The sequence below is a fragment of the Balearica regulorum genome, chromosome 2 (genome assembly GCF_011004875.1).
Source record: "Balearica regulorum gibbericeps isolate bBalReg1 chromosome 2, bBalReg1.pri, whole genome shotgun sequence".
In the NCBI taxonomy this organism is placed as follows: Eukaryota; Metazoa; Chordata; class Aves; order Gruiformes; family Gruidae; genus Balearica; species Balearica regulorum.
This window is the reverse complement of record NC_046185.1, coordinates 55,504,982-55,529,640: the sequence shown is the minus strand read 5'-3', so window position 1 is coordinate 55,529,640 and position 24,659 is coordinate 55,504,982. Positions and strand designations below refer to the sequence as shown.

Below are 24,659 nucleotides of genomic sequence, written 5' to 3'. Positions count from 1 at the left end.
GGCCAAGTTATATTCTCTCCCTTTCCTAACAGAAATTTGAAAGTGATGGGTTTTGGATCCTTCAAGTCCCAAAAGTCGTTCCCACAAGTCCAAGATCAGTTTAAGTCCGTCCCACAAGTCCAAGATCAGTTTGGAGATGATCAGTAAGATTTTTCCTGATGTTAACACTTACTCTTCATGAACTTAACTGTGGCTGTTCCTTTGCCTGCATGGGTTACCGGAGCCTTCGAGCTCTTGCAAACAGTTTAATCAAAACGTAAGGCAAAGTCCTGTGCCCAGACTGGGAACGGCATTATGCTGATTACCAGTAGTGACAGTATTGTATTCCCTATTGCTTATGGGTTCCACTTTTTTTTCAACAAAAGAAAAATTAATGTGAACTGACTGCAATTTGGGGGGAGGAATATATTTGCCATAATGCAATATACCATCCAGTCATTTCTGTTGGACAATAATCACAATTTCCAGCCTGTGAGCTGTTCACAGAAAACATGCTGAGTCTTGCCTTCGACACCATTGATGCCAATGAGTCAGTTCTAGTAGGAAAACAGCAGAAACCAATCAAGAGAAAAACATCACTGCTTATTTTGCAATGTATTTAATTTCAAAACAGGGGGTTTGGGGCAACTGTGCTGCTTGCATCAGGTCTATCTGATGCTGCATGAAAGCAGGGTTCCCAAGATGAAGAGATTTAAGAATTACTATCTATATTCCTCTTCTTACTAGTATCTTATTATTAAAGCACTTTTATTACACTATTTGGTGGTGCGCCTTTCTTATTGAGATTGGGGAAGGACGCTGCACATTCCCCATGCAAGAAGAGCCAGTGATGATGCTTCTGTGCTCTCCTAACCCTCTGTGTTACGGGACTTACTGTTCTGGCAGCAGAGTAGGAATTTACACAGTCCCATTTTCTTGATTTCGCTCTTTTTTGCATCCAGACTGCCCTAGAGCGCCTGCTTCTCTGCAAAGCCAGCTCTCCTCTGGTGAGCACTTGCATCCAGGCAACTCCTGAGGTCAGTGCAGCCTGTACCCTGAAGCAGGCAAGCCCTTGTGCCCCCCAAGGCAGCTCACACGGTGCCTTTTCCGGCCCGGTGGGAGGCATTCAGTCCACTCGTGCCTTTTCCACCGGCCTGTCACAGCTCCGTGTGGACTCTGGAGCTGCTGTTTCCCAGGTTCCTCCAAATCAGCAGATTTTCTTTAATCCTTATTGAAGCCTTTGTCTTCTCAAAAGCCAAATTATCGTCACATGCATTTCAAATTACAGCTTGAAATCACTTTCAGGAATAGAAAGGGCAAAGACTTTTACTGTCAGGCTACCAGCCGAGGAACACCAGGAGGGACTTGGGAGATGCCCTGGCCCACCCCTCTTTCCTTGGCTTGCACTTCCAGCCCATCAAGCTGCAGAGGTGGTGTCTCTGTTGCGAGGAAGTTTTGGGCAGGGTGCGCTGTGAAGGGCCTTTTGCTTTGAATTTACTCCTCTCTTTGGTCTGTCACAGCTCAGATTTATTAACCTCTGGACATACTTCACCGAGGGAGGGAGAAAAGCACTTGAAGGGTTCTGGGAAACAACTGAAGAGTTATCTAAACCAGCTTTTAGTAGCAGCTGAATGTTTATTAGAGGCAGACAGGCAGTTTACTCTATGGCTTTTTTTCCTCCGATTACAAGTGACAATTATTTCCAGAATGCTTTTTCAGAACACTTGGGTGGTGCTTATGAGATAATGAGGCAGAGAGGCAGAACTGATAACAAGTGTGTGCAAAAAAGCCCAACAAAACCCAGCTAAAAATTAGAGACCCTTTGCTGTACAGTACAGCTATTGATAAAAACCTCCTTTAGCCATTAACTCCAGTTCTGGGTGGGATTATCGACTGGTTATATCAGTGTACCTCCTTCTGGAAACTATTCCGAATTCCCTACCCCAATTCCAGCAGATACTGCATCAATGGTGCTCACAGTGTAGAAATGCCCCGATGCAGAAGTGTCCCGATACGTGGTGAGGAGAAAGGATCATCGAGAGTGGGATGGGTGGTAAGGTGGGACGTGGGACGTGCAAGTTATTAAATGCTATGGCTGAGGAAAAGCACCGCTGACAGCTACCAGTGCCCCCGCTGCCCTCCAGGGTCAGGAGGTGACCTCATGCTCCTGAGGGGCCTGAAGGGAACCTGCCATTAACACAATAGCTCTGCCTTAAGCGCCGCAACACAGACAAAAGCTGAAAAAACATGTTTGGTGTTCACTCGGAGTTTACTTAGGTGCAGGATACCAGAGTGATTCCGTTCAGACTCTGTGTATTCGGGCTTTCTCCAGTTTGGATTCTCCCAAACCTCTGTTTTTGCCAAAGGCGATGATCTTATCCATAGGTTGTTATCCACAGATGGCTAGATTAACATATTCACTTTGTGCTACACCATCCTAAATATTAGGATTTTCCATTCCTTTGCAACTGAATTCCTTAAGGCAATTTTAATTCGTGAAAATTAGGGAGAGAGAAAACAAGATTTTAAGAAGTTCCCTATAATCACCTCTCTGAGTATTTTCTGCATATTTACAGACAACCTTTTTCTTGTCTTACATAGCAAACTTTACTTTTGTTTTATTTAGTAGTAAAATTAAATTAGCAAACCCAGTAAGTGTGAAGACATTCAGAAATCGTGAAGCTTGTGCCATCTCTGTCTTTCTTTCAAGTGAAGTTGGAGCAGTAGCAACTAAATTGTTTTACAATATAAAAGTCTCCTATGCTATTTTAATTTGCAGTCCTACTATCTATATTAAGCATGTACAATATAGTAGTGATCAGAGTTTCAATTTATGCAGATGGTTTTCGGGGACTGTATAAACTTGCAGGAAAGTGCAGTGCCCTAAAATTCTTGAGCACATTTCTTGACTCATTCAAGATCTTACCTGTACCATGGCATTCCATTTTCCCATCGGATTTGTTTGTCAAAGACTAAGAAATTTCTAATCTTCAACTTATAATACCAAATGCACTCTCTCGGTGTAAATGTGCAGTGGAGTTACACTCGCTTGAGAAGCTGATACTCTCATCTAACGTCACAGTCATTCAAAGCTCATTAGAAACCTAGGTTAGGAAAGAATTATGTTTATAGTGCCATGTCTTGAACCGGGGATCATTCTGATTGCCTGGTACTTTGTAATACCAGCAATGAACTGTGGGAAAAGGAACCATAGAAAACACAGTGAACCTCTTCTCCAAGAAGGTACGTAGTCAAATGAAATTTGAGAAGTGTCAGTTTTCTTAGGGAATGGTTATAATATGGACACTGAGGTAGTCCTGCAGATTAATTCAATGTATATATTTCAGTTACAAGTTGTATAGAGATGTTTAGTTGAACTATAATAATCAAGTCAGATGATAGAGTCCAGATCTGGATCTCAATACACATTCTCTAGCTCTTGTGGAATATGCTGATGAGGACAAATGCATGTAATAATGAACTGGCACTTATCATTGCATGGATGTAAGATAGTACTCTTCAGCTTGCTGTAATTTGAAGAAATAGTTAATCTGATTAAAAAGCTGTAAACCGGCGGGATTTTATGTTGCACAGATGCTCCCTCTTTCCCTTTGCTTTGTACTTGGCTCCCAACTGGTACATGCGATCCTGCACTGTGGATTCCTTAACCTGACCTCTGTGATTTTAGAACAAATGACACTTTGGATCTTGAAATTTGTTGACTTTTCTCTCCACAGATGTTTTGCTTTCCTCCTCCTTCCCTGTCCTGAAATTTAAGAAGTTCCTGGTGTGAGCAAAAGGCAGATCTGTTGGAAGGGACAGATGTGGAGTGTTATTTATTTGCAGGCTTGAAGGCCTTTGATATGGTTTTATGGCAGAACTTTTCCATTTTTTATCTCCTTGACCCGTAGATTTTTTCTGTTCATCTATGTTTTGAATACAAACATTGCTATGCCTTCTCAAGTATAACTTGTAACTCTCAGTTACGTGATAAGAAACAGCTTTATTTTATACAAAATCTGTAAATGACTGTTCTTTTCCTGAATTCCTTTACCCCGATCAATAAAACCAACCAGCCAACCAAGCTGAGGTCTGAACTCCATGAGCAGCTGCCCCCATTTGAAGAATGCACTTACAGTCTAACTCCACTTATGCAACTCATACACGTTATTGTACTTTGAAACACGGTTTTAAATGCAGTACCACACAGAGAAGCACAACGTTTCCCTAAAAAATAAGCAGCGTGCATTGTTAGCGGGGATTTGCATTTGAGAGACAGTATCTTTTGAGTAAAATTCCCCCCATCTCAACCAATTTATTTTGGGCATACAACTCTTTTCCCAGGAAGATGTCGTTCCTTGCTGCAACTTACTTGAAATATTCGTTAAGGAGTACTGCAGATAAAAGCTCTGCGACCTGACAAACCTTAAAACAGGAAAGTCTGATGGGAATGAACTTTCCTGAAGTATTAAAGAAACACCTCTATCTTGAGGAATTTCTATAAGCTGATCGTTAACAAGTTGCAAAGACTCCCTACGGGACAAAAGTAGTTAACCTCTCAGTTTACCCACCGGGGAGAGCTCGTTTCATTTATAAACATGGCTGATGGCTGTGTTTACGTGGAGAGGAGGCTCGAAAAGTATCAGCACGGGCATGAAGTTTCAAAGTTGGGGATGACAATTTTACAAGGAAAGCCTCAGCAGCTGAATCTTTTTCAAACACGTGAAAACGTCAGCTGTATAGGAAAGCTGCATATTGAATTAGCTTAGCAATGCTTTCTCCCCCCCACACGCACTTTTACCTTGTTACTTCACATTCTTACCTTTCCCTTCTCCCCCTCCTTGTAAAAAGCCCCAGTTCATTAATTACAGCTTTCCAAAACTTTTTAGGCGCCGGACTCGAACTCGTCGCACCCCGCGCATCACCCGCAACGAGCGGCCGGGGCTGCGAGTGCTTCGGGGGCGGTTTTGCGGGGACGGACACGGTGCGGGGCCCCTGAGCGCGTGTGCGTGTGTGTGCGTGTGTGTACGAGCGTGTGTGAGCGTGTGTGTGTGAGCGTGTGTGTGTGAGCGAGCCCCGGCGGAGCGGGGCGGGGCGGGGCGGGGGCGGTGGGGGAGCATATAAGGCGGGCGGGCCGGGCGGTATCTCTCCCGGCGGCCGTGGTAGGAGCGATGGGCAGCGGCGGGCGGCTGCTGGCGTTGCTGACGGCGGCTTCACTGCTCTGGGCGCCGGGGCACGGCCAGCCCCGAGGTAAGCGGGGGTGGGGGGGTCCCGGGGGTGCGGTGGGTGTGCAGTGGCTACAGTGCAATACAATACCTGCAGAGTTTGTTTGCAGCCGCGTCCCGGTGCAAGCTTTCGTCCCTGCGGGGCTTGGGGAGCCTTGGCGGCGTGCCTTCAGCCTCCGCCGGGCACAGCCGGTGCCGGAGGGGGGTGGAGGGGGTGTGTGGAGTAGTGGGGATTGGGGGGGCGTGCTGTCCCGCAAGGGGACCCCCACGGGGGGGAGGCGGGCTGGGGTCCGCAGCGCTGCCCGTTTTGCTGCCCTGCTCTTCCCTGCGCCCCCCTCCTTTATCCCTCCTTTCCCCTCATCTCCGCGCTGTGCAGCCGCCCTCCCCCCCCCTTTCCTGGAGCCCTTTCTTCTCCCTCGGCGGCGGGGGCCACTCCGCCCGGCCGCCTCCGGGGCCGCCCACTCCCTTTGTGGGAGCCGAGAGTCGCTGTGGAGCGGCAGAAACCCGGGGGAGGGGGCGGCCCCGGCGGCACGGCTGCTGCCCCGCTCCTTGGGGTAGGGGGGAGGGCTGGCGGGCGGCCCGGGCCCCCACCGTTGCCCACTTCGTCGCGGCGGAGCCCCGGCGGGAAACGGAGCCGGGCAGGGGCCACAGCCCCGGGGGTCCCGTTCCCGTGGAAGGGAACGGAGCAGGCGGCCTCGAAGGATGATGCCTGACGCTGTCGCTAATGTGAACCAGATTAAGCTCTGTTATAAGGAGTGAGAGGGGATCAAAACCACTTTACAGACACGAGACAGAGTTAGCACGAGGATGTAATGGAGATAATTTACGAAAGTTTTCTCTTTTTTTTTTTTTTACACGTGGGGCTGGCCGGTGCATTGCAGCCGGGATACCGGAACGCTCCGCGACGAGTTCTTGCTCTGGGCGTAACTTCCATCACAGGCATCCTCTTTGTTTGAAGCGCAGTGCCGGGTGTGCTCCTCGGCAGCCTCCTCGAGTCCCTGAGCAGCAGCAGCGGTTCCCTCTCTGGTACTGCCTGGGTCAACAGTAGTTGACTCTGGGGTGTGCTGGGTTATGAGGGAAAAGCACTGGTAGGCACCAGATGCTGTCACCTTTGGCTTGATTCAGCTCCTGGTGGAGTCAACAGAAGAATTTCTACTGATCCCTGCTCCCTGCATATTAGTTCCCAGCTGCATTAGGTCTCTCTTAAAAAACAAAAACTGGAGAATGGAAAATGGTTTGAAGGCATATGTTGTGCAGATGCATGAGTTAGCTTTCTTTATGGTGAAGTGTGGTGTTCAGATTGGATATAGTGTGGGAGATTAGCATCTGGATGTTTACATGCCGCAGTAAAAGCAAGGGTGTTTATTACTATCATTATGTGTACAAAATTTCATCCTCCAGGTAAGGAGGACAAAATCAAACCCAAATAAATTGTAGACTCCATATTTCAGCTTGTAAATAAATAAACTTCACCTCAGTTATGAAAATTCAGTTTTAGAAACGAACAAAAAGCCAGATAAAACGTTGCAAAAATTACTTTTCACAGTTGTTTTTGGAAGGTACTATCTTGTGTACACCAAATAACCTTATTTAACGCCTGTTTAAATATGTATGTTAGCACACAGTTTAAAAAGGTAACAGTTTTCCTAAAGCTGGTTAAATATAGGTGACAAGAGTCCACTTTTGTGTAGAAATTTGTAGTGATCACACTGCAGTAATCTGTTGCAGCTTTTGCAAATAGTTTAGTGCTGATATTCCAGCTTTTACATAGCAGCTCACATTGTTAGATGCATCTTAGTAAAATGCATATTTTTATTCCAGATACCAGTATATTTGCTTGCACCTAATCCACCCATCACAGGGCAATTTAAATTCATAATTGTATTTTTCTAGTTGAAAGATCAGGTCAGGAGACCATTTTTCCTATTAGATTAAGTTGATAGAATTTTTTCTCAGCATGAGCGCACAGATCATCTGAGGAACCAGTGAGTATCAAACCCCCCTGGTGGGTAACTGCCTTACGAAAACCAGAATTGAAGATAACTGATCCTAAAACAATGTGAAGAATGCGATGCAGATTAGAGTAGTCATGTTGCTTTTGCAGAAAGTAAACAACTGAAGCTCAAACTTGTATTTTTACATCAAGATGCTTACAAGTTTGTGGTGAGGCTGGAAGGATTTCTCAGCTGTTGCAAGAACATCAGAGAAGTTCTGGGGAAAGGTATCTTGGCATGCCCATAGAGAGTACCTTGGCAGAACTCTCAGCATTTTTTTCTGTTTGTTTGTGCTTTTGTCCTGTCAGCAGATGAGGAAACTGGAGTGTAGGATGGCTTCAAGGATCTGTCAGAAATTGCTGAAGTCCAATCTAAGAAAGAGAAACACAGAATAGCGTAAAGTCACTGTACTGAACAACTTCAAAGGTTAATAATTGGTTCTTTCAGCCTAAAGATTAATATCTACATACCTATAAAATTTAGTTGGTATTTTAATTGGAGTTGTTTTGTTAAAGTGTCCCTATCACTTTGAAAAGTTGGGTTTGTATTTTCAATTGAGTCTCTTATATCCAGTAATGGAGTAACTCTTCATGAAGTGTGTATCACTAGTGTCTGGATCCAGATGAGAGTTATTTTACAATCTCAGAAAGAAATAGCCGTTCTGGAGGCTTAGTAGCAGCTTTGCTCTGCTGGAATGCATTCTTAATTATACTGGAGGTAACAGTGATACAGGTCCACAAAGTGGAAAGAGAAATCAGTTAATGGTTTTGCACACTATTGCCTATATTTCACAAATTTTATTCTGTTCCTGTCAGGTGATTTTTCTGTAATTAAAAATATCCTGCTACTGTAAGTGTGCAGTAACAGTAACTTTAAAGGCTGTAGTTATAGACTAAATGTTTCCTCAGCTGCATCTCACCTCGGTTTGTTTTGGTAAGCTGGTGTGCTGCAGTAGCCTGCTCTGTTCTTGCCTGGTGTTTTGGAATCAGTAGTCCTTAAGTGCTGATGCTCCAGGGGGTTGAATGGCTCCAGGAAGGTGCCCATGGTGCTTCACCTGGGCAGAGCTGAACATGGGTATTTCTCACGCTTATCGTTTGGGTTTCAAACCTACCTTGTGTCAAGAATCTGTTTTAGTAAGTGTGCTTAGGCTGTAACTGACACAAGTTCGTAACACCATGGTCAGCAACCTTTTGTTTTCTGAAATGTGATATACTTTGCTTATAAATCAGATTGTTAGAGCACTTGCCCAGGAAGTGGGAGACTAAGTTAATCTATGGTTTGAACCCACATCTCCAATTTCTGAATAGTGCCTCATTACCAAGTTGCTGTGACAGGTATTGCAGGGGAGGGATGAATGAAATCTCTCCAAACCGCTGCTTGAAAGTGAGCTGCTGTGCAACCAAGAATGCAAATTTAATGGGTGCAGAAGGTGAATGGGCAAGAAAAAAGCTGATGCTACAGTTGGATTGTTAGGGTGCTCAAGGATGGAAGGAAAATAAAATTGCAGGCCTTCACTTTTATTTACTTTTTGAAAGCAGCAATCAGGCATTTAAATTCAGGAGAGACTTTTTTATTGTACCTCTGCTGTTTTCTTACTGGGTCACTCAAGCGTGGTGGGATTGGTGTGCATCCTATTTAGTATAGATGGACTTTTTTGGTGCCTAATTCAGGATGGTGAGTTCCTTCTCAGGTGTGGTGTGCTTTAATTGTAGGTGTGGCAGGAAGATTCTTGTGTCTTTGGGTTTTTAGATCTGGCCTTTAGTCTACAAGCCTAGCTAGGTATATCTTAAACACAGAGTTGCCTCCCTTACAGCTTTATACATTCAAAGGTGTTTTGTGGGTTGATGTGGTTTCCTCTAACACTTTTGAAGCTGAGAGCCAAACTTAAAGAATGTACTCGGATGACTATAAAACTTTGAAGAAAGTTGCCTTATACCTTTAAGATGGGCTGGACATTGCATTCCCACTTTCTGTATGAAATATAAAGTACCTATGATATTTTTCAACTGCCATACTGCATTGTAGGTTGGTATATGCTAATGACTTGAATAGAGCTTGTTTCCATCAGTCTTAAATACCAGATTTTTCAAAGGGAGGGGTAAGAAACCTGCAAGGAAGAATTAAGTGATACAGGAAATGAGAAGGTTTCTATCCACTGCAGAGTTTGTCTTTATTTTTAAATATTTTCCTCTGCTGTACTTTCACTGGTGTAAATATTGTTTCCTGATAAGAGACCACTAAAAAACTCTGATGTCCCTTAAGACTTGTGGAAAACTTAGACAGCACTGTTTGCAACTTGCAGTGTAAGACAGGAGGCTGATGAGCTAAAAATATGGTAGGAGTCTGAGGCAGAATCCCTTAATGTTTTGGTAAGTTGAAAACTTTTAATTTTTTGGCTAAATTGGGGAGAATGGTATACTTGGCTCAAGTTGTCACTTTCTTCTTGGGTTCAAAACCTCAGTTACAGTGAACTTAAACATCCCTTGTGTCCTCAGGCAAGTTAAGTAGCAGGGCCACAAGATACTTATTAACTGTCCATGCTTTATTTAACTTGTTAGACTCTGTGATAAGTCTCAGATCCACACATGCAAAGGAGCACAGAGGAATGAAGTGAAGCAATCCAAATAATGAACCCTCTTCCAGGGCTGTCTCAGGACCACCATCAGCCCATGGGCTAGGGGTGATACCCATCACCATAAGTTATGGGAGAAGCTGTCCAGAGTGTGTTGTGTGGGTCTGTCAGGGTGTGATTGCTTGCAAACACTGAGCCAGGTATCGAAGCTGCCGTTGTTTTGGGATGGATACTGGCAAGACCAGAGGGTCTGCCAGTTGGCTGCTGGAGAGACCAGGAGGTCCCAGGCAACTACTGGGTAGACTGTGGGGTCTGGGGGTCAGCCAGGAGACCCATCTGCACAGTGTGTCTGTGCATCAGGCAGCTGGTGATGAGAAGATCCAGCTACCAGGTAGGCAGAGTGCCTCAGCCAGTAATTAGTGGGATCTGTAGTGGGTGTCTGTTGGGTGTGATGAGAGGGTGGTGTGTGTGCAAGGCAGTCTATGGACTAGCAGCTGCAGTGGAGCTGTGGGCTTCAGGTGCTCACATGCCCAGGTGCCAGCAACAGGGGAGACCTGGAATCCAGGGGAACAGTTACTGGATAGATTGAGTGTCCAAGTCCAGCTACTGCAGGAACCCACATTGCATGTGTGTCTGTATATGAATACGCATTTTCTACTTAAGGTCTTTCATCCTGATCAGCTGGAGTGGGGAACAGGATGAGAGCGGTGCTGTGTTTCTGTCTTTGCTGATCTATATTGCTGGCCATATGTATATGCATGTATGTGTTGTGTGTGCATGGCTATGCATGTGCCTGTTGGAAATGCATGCTTAGCTTTACTACTGCCTGGACCTGGGAATGTGGAGCTGTAGCAGCTGCTTCTGTTGGGCTACAGAACTTGGCACATCCCAGCAAAACATTGTAGAAGAGCAGCTGTAAGTTTGATGCTCTGAGCTTTCATTTTCTCTGACACAGTTTGGCTGTGGAAGCTGACGATAATGGACTTCGTTCTTTATTGTACTATACAAAAGTCAATCTTAGATGACCTGTCTACCAAGTCATCTCAAACAGAGGCTGCATTGCATATCCCCAGGAATGCTGACTTTGTGGTTACCATTGTGTTAAAATAAGGTTCCCTAAATTCATATTAAGTAACACAAATATATTTTGAAGTCTTTATGAAATAGAAATAGGGCGCAGTCATTCAAAGGAATTTGTAGAGTAGAAAGGGTAATGTAAAAGGTAATACATCTTTAATAAGTGCATATTTTCATGATTGAGGTCTGTCTTTTGAGGGTGAGAGAGAAGGAAGAACCATAGGAAAGTTCAGGTTTTTCTGGTGGTCTGGAAAGAACATCTTAGATATTTTGTGGGGGAAATGTTGTGCTTGGCCTTGATTAGTGTCCTAAATTTTAATTGAAAAAAAACAAAGCAGATTTATTTTAAAAGAAAGTAAATACTAACAAGCCACGTACTATTTCTTCTGTTCTCAGAGTACAGAGATATGTGAGAGAAAAATCCTACGAAAGCATTTTAAGCAGACTGAAGATTAAGATAAAAAAACATTTGTCTGTCATAAATATTTTCTCCATTCCCTGAGGGCTTAGAAAATGCGTCTCTGGAAATTCAGGAGTATCAGTGTGTTGATCAGTTGTTGGTATTTACAGCAGTCTCACATGGGATCTTCAGGTGGGGTTTGCGGCCCTCTCCTACATCTATTTTTGCTGTCCTCCAGGCATCCCTTCCTGACCAGATAGAGGAATAGCATGTTGGAGAAGCTTTGCAAGATGAGATTGCGTAGGTCGGGAACTGTGGTTTGTTAGTTGGCATAAGCCTTAGGTGCACATGAAACTTCCTGTTTATATATGGTTTGGAGTATAAGTGATATCTTAGAGGCTCTATGCAGTGCCTCTGGGTGCTGAGATGTGGGTACAGCACTCTGGCTTTGAGGTTTGAGGTGACTGCTCCATCTAGTTGTGGGTCAAGGCAAAAAGGTTAGGTACACGTGTTCTTTTGTAGTTGCTTCTGATATTTGAAGGACTTTATTTTAATCATTTTTTGTCATAATATCTGAGGTTTTTAGAGGGGGAAAAACTGCATTTGCCCTGAGACTGTAGTTATTTTATACACATTTTGGGGTATTAAAGGCTGTATACATCACAATTATACAGGAAAACTAGAAGATTTATTTTGTAGTTACAGTAGATATAAATAACACTCTAAAATTAGAGAACATAGAAGTGTAAGGCTATAAAGATTATCAAAGTCTAAGCCTTTGATATCCTTATTACAAAGCCATGTAGATGCACATAATCTAGTCTTACCCTCCTGATGTGAAACAGCAGTTCTGATTCACAAGAAGTTTTCCCTTGTGTTCCTGGTGGAGCAAAACAGACTTCTAGGATGCTTTGGTTTCACCCAAGAACCTGTTTTTTTTAGTCTCCCTGGAAAATGCTTATTGCTGTAATGGCTTTGTGAGCTCAGAGGGCTGTTAGAAGGGAGGGGTGAGTCTCACCCACTGCTCTTTCCACAAGTGGCCCAGCCTTGCAGGCTGTGTAAAGCAGCAGGTCATGTAGGTTGGGGTGGACTGAGTTAGTCGGTCTAGATTTTTTTTTCTGGGCTCTTCTTACCAGGCAAGGCTGTGGAGATCCCATTTCTGCTTTGTGTAGGCAGAGTAGATTCAGCCTTCAGCAATTCCTTCTGTTTTATCAGCTTTAACTTGTTAGCTTTTGATGATTTTTTTAAACTGTCATTTAACACAGTAACAACTCCATCAGAGATATTCCCTAACCAATTCTTTTAGATGAAAGTTTCAGGTTTGAAAGTTGTTTTGCTAGCAAATGTAATTCCTTTCTGTGAGCTCATTTATTGTGCTGTGAGATCCAATCCCTCTCTTGATTCCCGCATGAGAATAAAGGTTAAAAAGCTGTTTAAGAAACAGTCTTCCTGAAGTGGAAACTTTATTTTCCCCTTGGCTCTGCCTGCATTTTTACTGCTGTTTTGCTCCAAAATGACCTTGAAGATAGGCCTGTGTCCACTGCCTCCTTTATCATATTTGTGTAAGCTTTTATTTGCTGAAAGGCTGAGGGAACAGTGCAGAACCTGTATAAGTAATTTGAAACAACTTCTATAGTCTTGATTTGATTATTGTATGTTTTTTCTTGTGGATCTGATTAAGCAAGAGGTTTTTAATAGCAAAATCCTAGCTCTTTATAAATCAGTGGTGTAAGTCTTGCTGACTATAACAAACCTTGGCTTTCAACTACTGAGCATAAATGCAAACTGGAGCTAACACTGATGCTTACTTAGATTAGTGTTGATAACTTTTTGCAGTTTTCTGAAAGCACAACTGGCAACTTTGCCTTCTGTCACAAAACTCATCTGATCAAAAATGGGTGTAAAGAAATGTTTGTGTGGTAAGGAGAGGAGGAAAACCAAACCACTAGTGACTGGCACTTCCAGTGCAGTTTGCTTGTGCTGCCCTCCTGGGTAAGGACTGGAGCAGGGGTCTGAGTTGTCCCTCACTTCATTTACAGGAGCGCTGGCAGAACAAGCTTTGTGGCCACAGTGCAGGGTGGTGGGTGCCCGGGAGGATGGTGGGCTGGGGGGTCTGGCCGTGCTGCTCCTTTGCCACCTCTTCCCCAGAACAGAGCTGCTGCAGCTCGGCTGGATGGAGCCTGGCCAGTCTGCCCTGACTCCTCTGGGTTATTCCAGGAGTATCTAGACAGTGAGTGAATCTGAGAGTCTAGCACCAGCAGTAGGCCTGTACTTGAAAAATCAATTAATCAAATTATGTCTTCTGGCTATTGCTTTACAGAAATGAGAAAACCAGCTCCTGAAGGCATTTCCCTACTAGTAAAACTGGGGAAGAGAGTCCATTGTTTTTTCTTGTCTGGTTTTCCCTTACAAACGTTTCTCATTCAAATGCATGAATAGCTAATGTGTGTTTTGTTATTCATGCCATGCCATTCATATATTTTACTTGCCTTTACATTGCTGCCTCTTGCATATCGTGCACTGTTGCAAGAGGGGAGGGCAAAAAAAGCTTGTAACTGTGTGCTAATGCCTCTGATTAGGTTGTTTCTATTTTATTGGCTGAGAAGGGCTAGATAACAGAAGTTTGAAGTGAAGTTTCTTTGAATTGTCAGGATCTGTGGAAACCCTGGTTTAAATTAGGGTTATGGAATACACACTATTGAAATTTCTAGAATTCCTTTTATTTGCTTTAGCCTGTAGAGTGTCTAAAATGTGTACTCAATGACTTCTAAAAAACATCCTTTAAAATATGCTGAAGAGAGAAAAATTTTGAGAAAATGGAGAATCAAATGAACTCCACTGACTTTGGGAGAATTGCTGTGAATTTACATTTATCTACAGACATTTGTTCATTTATTCCTTCAGTAGTTGCTAAATATTGCATTGGTTTGGTAAGGCTCTCTTTTAATTGCCCAATTTGCTTTTAATGGGGTAATATCTCATTTACAGGATTAAGAAACATTTTTACAAATATGCCAATGTGCTGTGTATCCAGAACTCCACGATTTGTTAAAAAAACTGGGTATTTTTAAGGGTTATTTCTGGATATTAACAATAAATCTCACTATGGGTTGATCAGAATTTTAGAAACCATAAATTTTTTTGCTAATGCAAAAATGTGAGCTTGTTACTGAAAGGTACTTCAGAAGTAAACATGAATTTTAAGCTAAAACATAGAGGATTAAGTCCTTCCAAGCCCTATCCCAATTTATATTCCTTGAAGTAGTTTACAGTATATCTGCCAGTGTCCTCCAGAGCAAGTTTATCATTGCTGAAGTCATGCAGGAAATACAAATACTAGATGCAAATGGTTGACTACTTCTTTCTTGAGAGTGGTCACACAAGAGACAGCTTACTTTCTTGCATATTTGGTAATATTGTAATGGAGACATTTCTAATTAAAGAAATGATTCTACAGAGTACAGTGCAGGTTTTCTGTGATATGGAGGAGGCTGCTCTTTGCAAGCAATGAGAAATGCATGCAGCTGGGCAGGGAACTTCAAGATGAATTTGTGTGGTGACTAAAGGAGAATAGATCTTTCCATAGTGAAGAGTGATAGTATATGATCTGAAGGAAGCAATGAAGGTAGGTACAAATTATGACTGCTGGTGGATGGCTGTATTCAGTGTGTATCTTGGCACAGATCAGAGGTTGCCATACAGATGTTGAGCTCCAGTGATAAGTAAGGTTGCTCAGAAACTTATTGTGATACTTATAGTTGGTTTAAGGATCTGCTATTGCTTACTGCCACAGCTAATAGTGGTAATGGACAAATCAAAGTTTGGATATCTCTGGTAGGCTGAAGATCCTGCTATAATAATAGGAAAAAAGAGGGTAAGAAGCAGCTTGCTTCTCAGTGGTGCAGTGGCAGGAAAAGGTCCAGGGTGTTTGCTCCAAAGAAGAAAACCCCTTCTGTATACTACATAGTATTGACTGGCGATGCAGTCTCTCTCAAACTTGAGCAGCCCTCCTCATCCTTTCTGTTCTTAAGGATAATGAGAAACGTTCTGCCCGCTCTGCAGCTCTACCTGTATGATTGCTGCATTTCCCACAGCAATCAGCAAAAATGTTTGGGGTGTTTCAGAGTAAGATCCAAAATGTGCCTTGCAATTTATTTAGGGTCACTGTAGCATTGCTGAATTTTAAATTAAATGACTTGAATGCTCAGTCCTGGTCTTCAGGCTGTTAGAATTCTCTTTAAAAATTGCCCTTTGGGCTGAAATGCATCATTCTTGTTTTCAGGCCAAAGGCAAAATACTTTCAGGACACTTGATTAAAATTCCATGTGGCTGGTCGAGTTATTGAGCATTGACAGCAATACAGAAGAACTTTTTAAAAGTTGGCAGTATTGGTTGTTTTTTTTGCCCTCTTTATTTTTGTGTCCTTAAAATGACACTTATAAAGAAATTTAACCTGAGTGACACAACTTTAATTTTCATGAAGGCATTTGCTGTAAAAAAAAAAAAAGGCTTTGAAAGTGCTGAGGGTTTGGAACATAGAAAATGTGCAACAAGTGACTTGCTAATAATATTTTTAAAGTAGAGTTGCAAGATGTGCCTGGTACATTTGTTAGCCTGTGTACCTGGAGACCAGCAGATGTAAGTGAACAAAGCATGGCGATTTGCAATTCTACTTTTTGCCTAGAGTAAAAAGCCTAGGAAAAAAGTAGCAGGATATGTTTTTCTCTTTGCAAAGAGCAGAAAGCCACTTCTAGCGTGTTGAACAGTTGGTTGTAACTAAAAAAAACCCTCAACCAACCAGCTACAGAGGTTATTTCCCAGTTAACCATTTAAATCAGATTGTGAGATCTTGTCAGTAGAGATAAGGGAATGATCAAGTTTTGCATGTCTTCAGTGTTACACAGCTGAAAATCCTTTCAGCTCCACTCAAGCTGGAGGAAATGTGCTCCCTTCTACCCAGGAAGATCTGGCAGTGATACAGGGTGGTATGTGCCCTGATAATGGCTTTGTGTCTGCTGGAATGAAAACATTTTTCTTCTATGTCTGAAAAAAACCACCTATTTGTAAAAACAGGAGACCTGGTAGTTTTGAGGTGCCAAAAGCTCTTCAACTTGAAATAGCTTTTGTTCATTAATGGAAAAAATCCACTTACTTAAAATAAAAATCTAACCTCATCTAAGGCAGCTGCAATTTCTAATATTTGATATTTTATTCATTGTAGGAAAGTGAAAATTTTTTTAAATTAGGAAAGTGAAATAAATTTTGGTTTTATATATGCCTGGTGAATAACAAGTTTAAATGAACTAAGTGAAAAATACATTTCAGAGTTCCTTTGTAGTGCAGCTGCTTGCTGTAAGACTTCATTTATGATCTCAAGTGGTCCTTTATGTTTATATGGGAAAAGAAGTAGTAACACTTTGGTTGTGATACTGAGTCACAATACAGAAATGACTGGGACCACTAAACCTTTAAAATTCTTGAGTGCAGGTCTCAAACTTTGAAAGTGATAAATATAAATTTGGAATTGGGAGAAAGCTGATAGATACTTGGGTCACAACTTCCTATTTATTATAATAAATGATTCAGTGCAAAGCCTAAAGCTGCAAATTTAATTAGGATTAAACCTGGACAGGATTTTAATTTACAAGGAAGACTGTTGCCTCACGTTGAAAACTGGTGATAGGAAATGTGCAGGGTGAACCATTATCTAATGAGGTAGTAATAGTAAAAGGTGGTGGTGGGGAAAGGCTACTTTGGATGCAACATCAGTAAGAACAAAAATGTTCTGTCTTGTTGATAGTGGGACACAAGTGACAAATGACTGAGGTCCTTAGTCTTTGACATGCCAATCACACTGCCAGTGCTACTGTCATATTGATCTAAGCTAATATTGTGTCTTAAGCTGCATAAAAGCAAAACTGGCAAGACACTGAAATATTTAATAGCTGTGGCTTGTATTTACTTCATGTTTGAGTGAAAATTGTTCCCAAGATCAGGGTGACTTCAGGGAAAACGGCTAGTGTAATGCTAAAAGAAAGAACAACCCCAAACCAACAGTGATGTGGACTCCTCAACATGTGGAAAAAGCTTTGGGTGAACAAGAAAGAACTAATTTCATGGTCTGGCAGGTTTGTTGTTCCTTGGCAGCCTGCCCATCTGTCAACTTTTGGCTCTTTTGCTTTGGTGTAAATGCTGTGACAATTTCCAGGCAGATTCTTGAACAGGCCAACACCATACAAAAAAATCAATACTTGTAAGACATGACTTGACAAAAGAAGTATTGATTATACTTTGAAAATGCATGATATATAGAGTACTCACAAATTGCCCACCTTGTATATCAAGTTGTACTGTCTGATGAAACTAGCATGAAAGCTAGTTTTCTTCTTTTCTTCCTACTGCCCCTTAGTTTGTTCTGATGGAAAGAAAGCAGCAAGTTACTGCCAATATTAAAGGTGTGATAAAATTTTGGTTTTTTTCATTGTCCACAAGAACTCAAACTTTTTTGCCTCAGATCCCTGAAATTTGTGAAGGACCAAGCCATAATATAGGAAACCACATTCAGGGCTGTGATGTAAACTATTAAACCTATTGTATTTACCAATGTTTTGTATTCTCTCAAAACCTTCAGCTGAAGGCTGTCAAGGGTGATGTGTACTCTTTTGGGAAACAAGGTAGCCCATTTGTAGGAATCTCTGGATGGGACTGACAATCATCCCTTCAGTGTTAAGAATTTACACACTGACCCATGTCTTTGCATACTTACCCTCTCTACATCCAGTGTTTTAGTTAGTATTCAATCTAAACTAGTAGCTAATCCATCTGATGTGTTAACCTCAATACTTTGTGTAAGAATGTTAGTTACTGTGTAACTGACAGAGGTGACAAGCTTAAGTTTCTTGTGCAGAGGTATTAGTCTTGGTTGGCCTTACTTTTTTCTAAACATTTAATTTGGAAGTCTGGGTGTTTTTTGGTATAGACACTTCTGTGAGTTTGATCATTCCCAATTTTAACTATGTCCCTCCAATACTGCATATTGGGAAACTTAGTATCTTACAATTAAGACTTAATTGGGATGTAATGCTTTCCTCCCTCTTCCTTTACCTGAGTTTTCTATTGCCTTTTATGTTGAGCATTCTGCTTCTTGCACTTCAAAATTTAAAATTGTATTAGGGTTCCAGTTTTTCTGGCCTTATAGAAAAAACATTTTGCCTTGTTCAAATTCTCTGCTACACTTTGGCCATCAACCTGGCTGTGTGCTGGTGTTTGAGAACTTGAAGGAAGACGTGCAAGTTATGCTTGTTAAAGACTCTTGCTCTTTAACCTTCACAAACTATGCGTAGGAAACTAGTGGAGGGGAAAATAGTACAGCTGATAGTTGTTCTTGAGTGAGCAAACTTTTACCTTCTGTGTTTGCAGTCTGAATTTGACAGAATGCATCCTTATTCATTTGCAGTGTTACTTTCCAATGTATTTCTGAGCATGTAATGCTAATTAGCCCATCATCTAGCCCAAGGCAGACCACAGTAGGTAAATGCCTGTTGCTGCAGTACCCTGTCTCCATTAAGGCTCGTGTTAATGCCAAATGCCCATAAGCAACAGCAGAAAATATATTGCAGAAAAGCCCTTTGCCCTGTGGACAGAGGAAGGGGCAAGCTTTGGTCTTCTGTAGCTTGTTTGTGCTCTAACAGCTTGCAGGGTTCAAGCAGAATGGTTTTGGTCACATTAATTGCTGTAATGGATTTTTTGTTCGTTCTTCTGGTGCTCTGATTGGGTTGTTTAAATGTGATTTGCAAAAGCTTGACAGAATCAGAGCTGTAAAATAATCAGCAAACTGTTCTGAAAGCAAGTGTTTATGAGCATTCAGCAAATCACTGCAAAGTAGTCTGTTTTACAGATAACCTGAGCTCATCCCAGGGCCTGATGTGGAGTATACTTCTTTTGTGACTGACCAGGCTGTAGTACAACAGAAAAGGATCTTTTATTTACCTTAGTGCAATGCAAACTAAACCATAGTGCCTTGAAAAGAAAGCAGGACTTATTCTCGGGTGTGTTAACAAAATGATCAAGAACTTAGGAAATTATTCTACTCCAGTTGGTGCTGATGAGGTCTGAGGAGCCACACTGTTGGAAAAATGCAAACTGCCAAGAATTCAGAAGGATAAGAGGCTTAGAAAATTGACTGTGGAAAGATTGAAAGGGTTATTTACTTAGTCTGGAGAAGAGAAAAGGGTGTATGATAACAGCCTTTCAGGTAATCAAAAGGCTGTAATCAACATCATGAAAGACCATGATGGCAGCAAAGAGGATTAAAAGTTTGTAACTTTTAAAGTGATAAAGCACCAGAGTAGACTTATCAGGGATGTTGAGGAATATCCCTCATTGGAAGCTCTTGAACAGGGTTGACAAATTTAATATGTTCTTATTTTGAAAACTGATTGAATTAAATAAATGTAGTATTCCCCAGCTAGCACTTCTGTGATTGACATATTAGTCAGCTTTGCTCTACAGTATGAGAAGAAATAGAGAACAGGTTTTAGGAGAAGATAATGGTGTGTCATGGTGGTGAGGTTTCATTTTAATCTGAAATAGTTTAAACACTGCCAGTTAAAGATTGCAGAGGTGCTGCTAATAAACCATATGCCTTAGCTCCTGTAAACTCTGTGTTGCACCAGTAGAAATTCTCCTCTGTAGGGCTACAGAAAAATGATCAGTTTTCAAAACTATTTCAACCTAGTGGCTTGCCACCTAAGCCTGTTGTGTAAGTTGTGGTGAAGGTTTCAGCTTTTCAGATGGGTTGATGGCTGCGGCTAATGCATATTTTTAGGCAATGTCTCCACAAAATGCATTCTAAGGCAGTTTGGGTGTTACACCACAGATTTCTTGCTGACTTTAAGGACAGGGAATTAGTGCCTTAATTCCTGCAGTTAAAGTTAGGGATTTCAGCCCATTTATGTTAAAGAAATCAGCCTAGGTTTTCATTGTGATTACAGGATAGGATTGATGAAAATGCATAGCAAAGGTTAAGCTAGGGACATTTGCTGGTGAAGTAAAATGAGGGTAAATCTATTAAGCAGGCAAGGAATCTGAACCCAAGCATGATAGTTCCAGGGCTCTTATTTAGTAAACTTGTTTAGTCCAAAACTTGAATAAGACAGAACTAAAACAAATCTGTGCTATTGAAAACTGTCTGAGAATGTTATAAAGAATGTGACCTCAACTTCTGCAGTGTAATGCTATTACATATTTCATACATTCTAATACTCTATGGCATTTTATTACATTTTGTCCTTAGTCTTTTGTGTTGTCCTGAAGTGCATCAAACTACTGTGAACTACTGTCACTGTGTCCTCTGTAAATGTTTTTGGTAAACAGAGAATCTATTGCTTGTGAGCAAACTTCAACATTGCCTGCTTGTTATGAACCACTGATTGCCTTACACTTTTAAAAATGCTGACTTGCAAATGAGATTAGACCCCTTCAAGTATTTCTGTGTTCTGAGACATGACACAATAAAAAGCTCATTGTTAACTGCACACATCAGCTCTGTTTTTAAGTCACATCTACTTTGTTCACTTGTGAACTGCTTTACTACTGTCAGCACAAAAAAGCCAAAATACTTTGGGGAAAAAAATTGTAGAATCATAGAATGGTTTGGGTTGGAATTGACCTCAGAAGACCATCTAGTTCCAACCCCCCCTGCCATGGGCAGGGACACCCTCCACTAGACCAGGTTGCCCAAAGCCCCCTCCAGCCTGGCCTTGAACACTTCCAGGGAGCCAGGGGCAGCCACAGCTTCTCTCAGTAACCTGTTGCAGTGCTTTGCTACCCTCACAGTAAAGAATTTCTTCCTAACATCTAATCTAAATCTACCCTCTTAATTTAAAACCATTACCCTTTGTCCTATCACCAGTGGTGAGGCACTGGAACAGGTTACTGAGAGAGGTTGTGGATGCCCCCTCCCTGGAAGTGTTCAAGGCCAGGCTGGAGGGGACTTTGGGCAACCTGGTCTAGTGGAGGGTGTCCCTGCGCATGGTGGGGGGGTTGGAACTAGATGGTCTTCTGAGGTCAATTCCAACCCAAACCATTCTTGATTCTGACTTGTGCACCTTCAGCTTCCTTAGATGTTTTTGAACCTGATCTTCTACAGTGGGCAGTTCTTCATTCTCCCCATCCCTGCCTTGGCCTTCTGTGACTTGGGAGTGTGGCTCAGGCACTTGCCACTGAAGACTGAGGCAAAGAAGTTGAGTTCCTCAGCCTTCTCCATATCCTGGGTAACCAGGTTGCCACTTTCATTCTGGAGGGGGGACACATTTTCCTTCATCTTCCTTTTATCACTGACATATCTATAGAAACTTTTTGTTGTCCTTAACATTCCTGGCCAGATCTAATACTATCTGGGCTTTGGCTTTCCTAACCTGATTCCTTTTTTTGTTTGACTGTGCCCAGGACCTCCTTGTTCATCTATGCAGGCCTCCAGGTGTTTTTGCCTGACTTTTTTTTTTTTTTTTCTTGGGATGCATTGCTCCTGAGCTTGGAGGAGGTGACCCTTGAATATTAGCCAGCTGTCTTGAGGCTCCTCTTCCTTCCAGGGCTTTGTCCCATGGCATTCTACCAAGCAGATCCCTGAAGAGGCCAAAGTCTGCTCTCCTGAAGTCCAGGGTAGTGAGCTTTCTGTGTGTTCTCTTTGCTGCCCTCAGGATCTTGAACTCCACAATTTTGTGGTCACAGCAGCCTAGGCTGCCCTTGAGTTTCACATCCCCTGCCACCACCACCTTGTTGGTGAGAAGAAGGTCCAGTGTGGCATCTCTCCTCATTGGCTCCTCTATCACTTAGAGGAAGAAGTTATCATTGACACATTCCAGGAACTTCCTGGATTGTCCCTCTAGCAGATGTTGGGGTGGTTGAAGTCCTCCATAAGGACCAGGGCTTGTGAGTGTGAGGCTGCTCCTACCTGCCTATAAGGGGTCCTGTCTGCTTGGTCTCCCTGGTCAGGTGCCCTGTAGCAGACCCCTACTATGATGTCCCCAAATCAAGCTGCTGTTTTCCTGAATGCCTCAGAATTGCTCACTGAAGTCTAGTTGGGAGTCTTCATTGTATACTCTGATGCACAAGCCAGAAAACATCATGTTACCTTCTGGACTTGGTTCTTGACTTGCTTCAGATAATATTTTGTCTTCATTTCCTGTCAGTTTGTCTTCTGATTTCTTAAAATCATCTCCCTAATTTATTCAGCTTTCTGGGATATCGGACAGGTTTGTGAATCTGGATTCAGAGGGAAGCTATCTTAAATGTGGCCTTCCTGTAAGAAGTTTAATCATCCTCACTATATTGATCAGGAGACCAAAAAGTTATCACTTTTACTGTGCTTATTTGAACATATTTGCTGTGATAGTGAAGCCCATGTAAAGCAGAACTCTCATATATATCCTTCTGTTTGTACAACTGCATTTGTAAAATAAATGAATGTAATCAGCTATGCCTCTGCTAGGAAAATCGTTATTCTGTCTCCCTCCATATGCTATCTGTAAAAGTGAAATACAGTTTCACCCTGTCTGTCAGTCATATTGTGAGAATCCATACAAACATAGTCAAAACCACAGACAATGTGTGGATTTTGCCAAAATGCACAAATCCACTTTCGTTCTACCTGAAACAGAGCAGTGATGAAATACTATTAATTTCCTGAGTGAAAAAATTATTAATCAGGAATAGAATGGGGGTTTCATTCAGATCTAGCTCTATACAATGCAGCTAAGGGTCCTAAACTGAGGATACTTCTTAAAGACAAGGGAATAAATAGGTTGAAAAGGCCTTTCATAAATGGCACACAACTGCCTGTGTTTTCCATATTTCTATTAGTGGTACGTATGTGCTGTGGTCTGAGTGCAGAGCTCAGTCTAATGTCTTTGGAGTGCACTGATGCTGCTGTACATGGGCAGGCTGAGCTAGGCAAAATGTTCAAGTCCAGGATGTATCAGATCCACTGTGGAAATACTATGGAATTGATGTGCTCATTTGTAGTAAACCAGGTATATCCAGAAGGTATCAATAGATGTGCACTGGTCACACCTGGGAGTAGTTAGAACCCTGGAAACATCCCAGATCCTTGAAATTCTTCTTGATTAAAAATTTCAGGGGTGCTTAGTAGTCTGTACCTATAACAAAATCAATTAGCTGAAGAAAACTTACAAAATCACAAAGAATTAAATTGACTCTCCAGGGAAGATAATGGTATTTATTGCTGCAACAAGGAGCTTGCGAGGACTTCTGTAGACCTTGGTTTCAAGTAGCATAATTCCCAAAGAAGTGTGGGCCATATGATAAGCCATAAACTTTACAACAGAGGGATAGCTTTCCTGGTTGCAGACATCTTTTACTTACGCATTAATGTATCTCGATCCATGATGTCTTTGTGGGAATTGTCAGCACTTTGAATCTACCCAATAAGCTGCATGCTCCAACTGTCCCCATTCATTCTGAAGGATTGGAGTCAATAGGCATGTTGGAGCACATGAAAAAGAAGTTGACTACCTCATCTACCTAAAAGCTCTTTGCCTGTCTTCCTCTTCCCTGGTGTACTGCATGCTGACCACCTGTTCATCTTTCAAATATGTTACAGCTAGCTTCATTATGGTTAAGGCTTTTTCCTGGCTTGGTGAAACATTAATGCTATGTCCTTCACAACAAGGTCTGCCTGCTGAGCTATAAATGCAATGAATCCATCTAACCTTTGAATTCTTCCTTATTTACTTAAGAATTGTACATTGTAGAGTGTGAATGTGACAAATTCTGCTATATCCATGCTGCAGACAAAGTTATTAGGAATTTGATTCCTTCTGCTCTCTCTGAGCTTGAGCTGTTTTGCCCCTGTAGGAAAGCTCTGAATGACATAATTCTGACAGTACCCGCTCAGGTTTTGAGTTTTCCTGAGTAAGTTTTAGTTACGCATCTGGCTAAAATCAAGTACTTACAAATGAGAGCAACTTGCTTGAACATCTAATGAAAACATTGTGTTCCACTTTTGTGCCGAGCTATAGTGAACCAGTTGTTATTCTTTCTCAAGGTCAAATTAGCATCTATACACTATTCATTTTCTGCTGTTGAGTGGTGTGTGAATCTCTGGTTTGGGGCAAATGGGCAGCTGAGTAGTTGGAAAAAAATGAAGTTAAAGAGTTTACCTTACCATGAAAAGAGCTGGCCAACAGTTAGAAGTAAATGAATTTAATTTAAAAATTCTTCCAGCTTTTCGCAGGACCACTATAGTTTCTTGAAAAATGCTGAACAGTAATTGTCAAACAGAGGTGGGCTCAATGGTGGAAAGATGAAGTAGCGAGTACTTCTGTGTAAAGTTGGCTGCAAGGTATTTTAACAAATAGAATATAGTCAACCAACCTAGATTAGTGGGCTGA

General features: G+C 42.0%; 1 protein-coding gene across 1 annotated transcript in view; it reads left to right on the top strand.

The window, feature by feature from the left end:
- The first annotated feature begins 5,133 nt into the window (after positions 1 to 5,133).
- The window catches only part of LAMA1 (laminin subunit alpha 1), a 108,431-nt gene continuing 88,905 nt past the window's right edge, over positions 5,134 to 24,659 (top strand). The window contains exon 1 of the mRNA XM_075744399.1: positions 5,134 to 5,229. Coding sequence (XP_075600514.1) covers positions 5,151 to 5,229 — 79 coding nt within the window. The 5' untranslated portion in view covers positions 5,134 to 5,150. The remainder of the gene's footprint in view (positions 5,230 to 24,659) is intronic.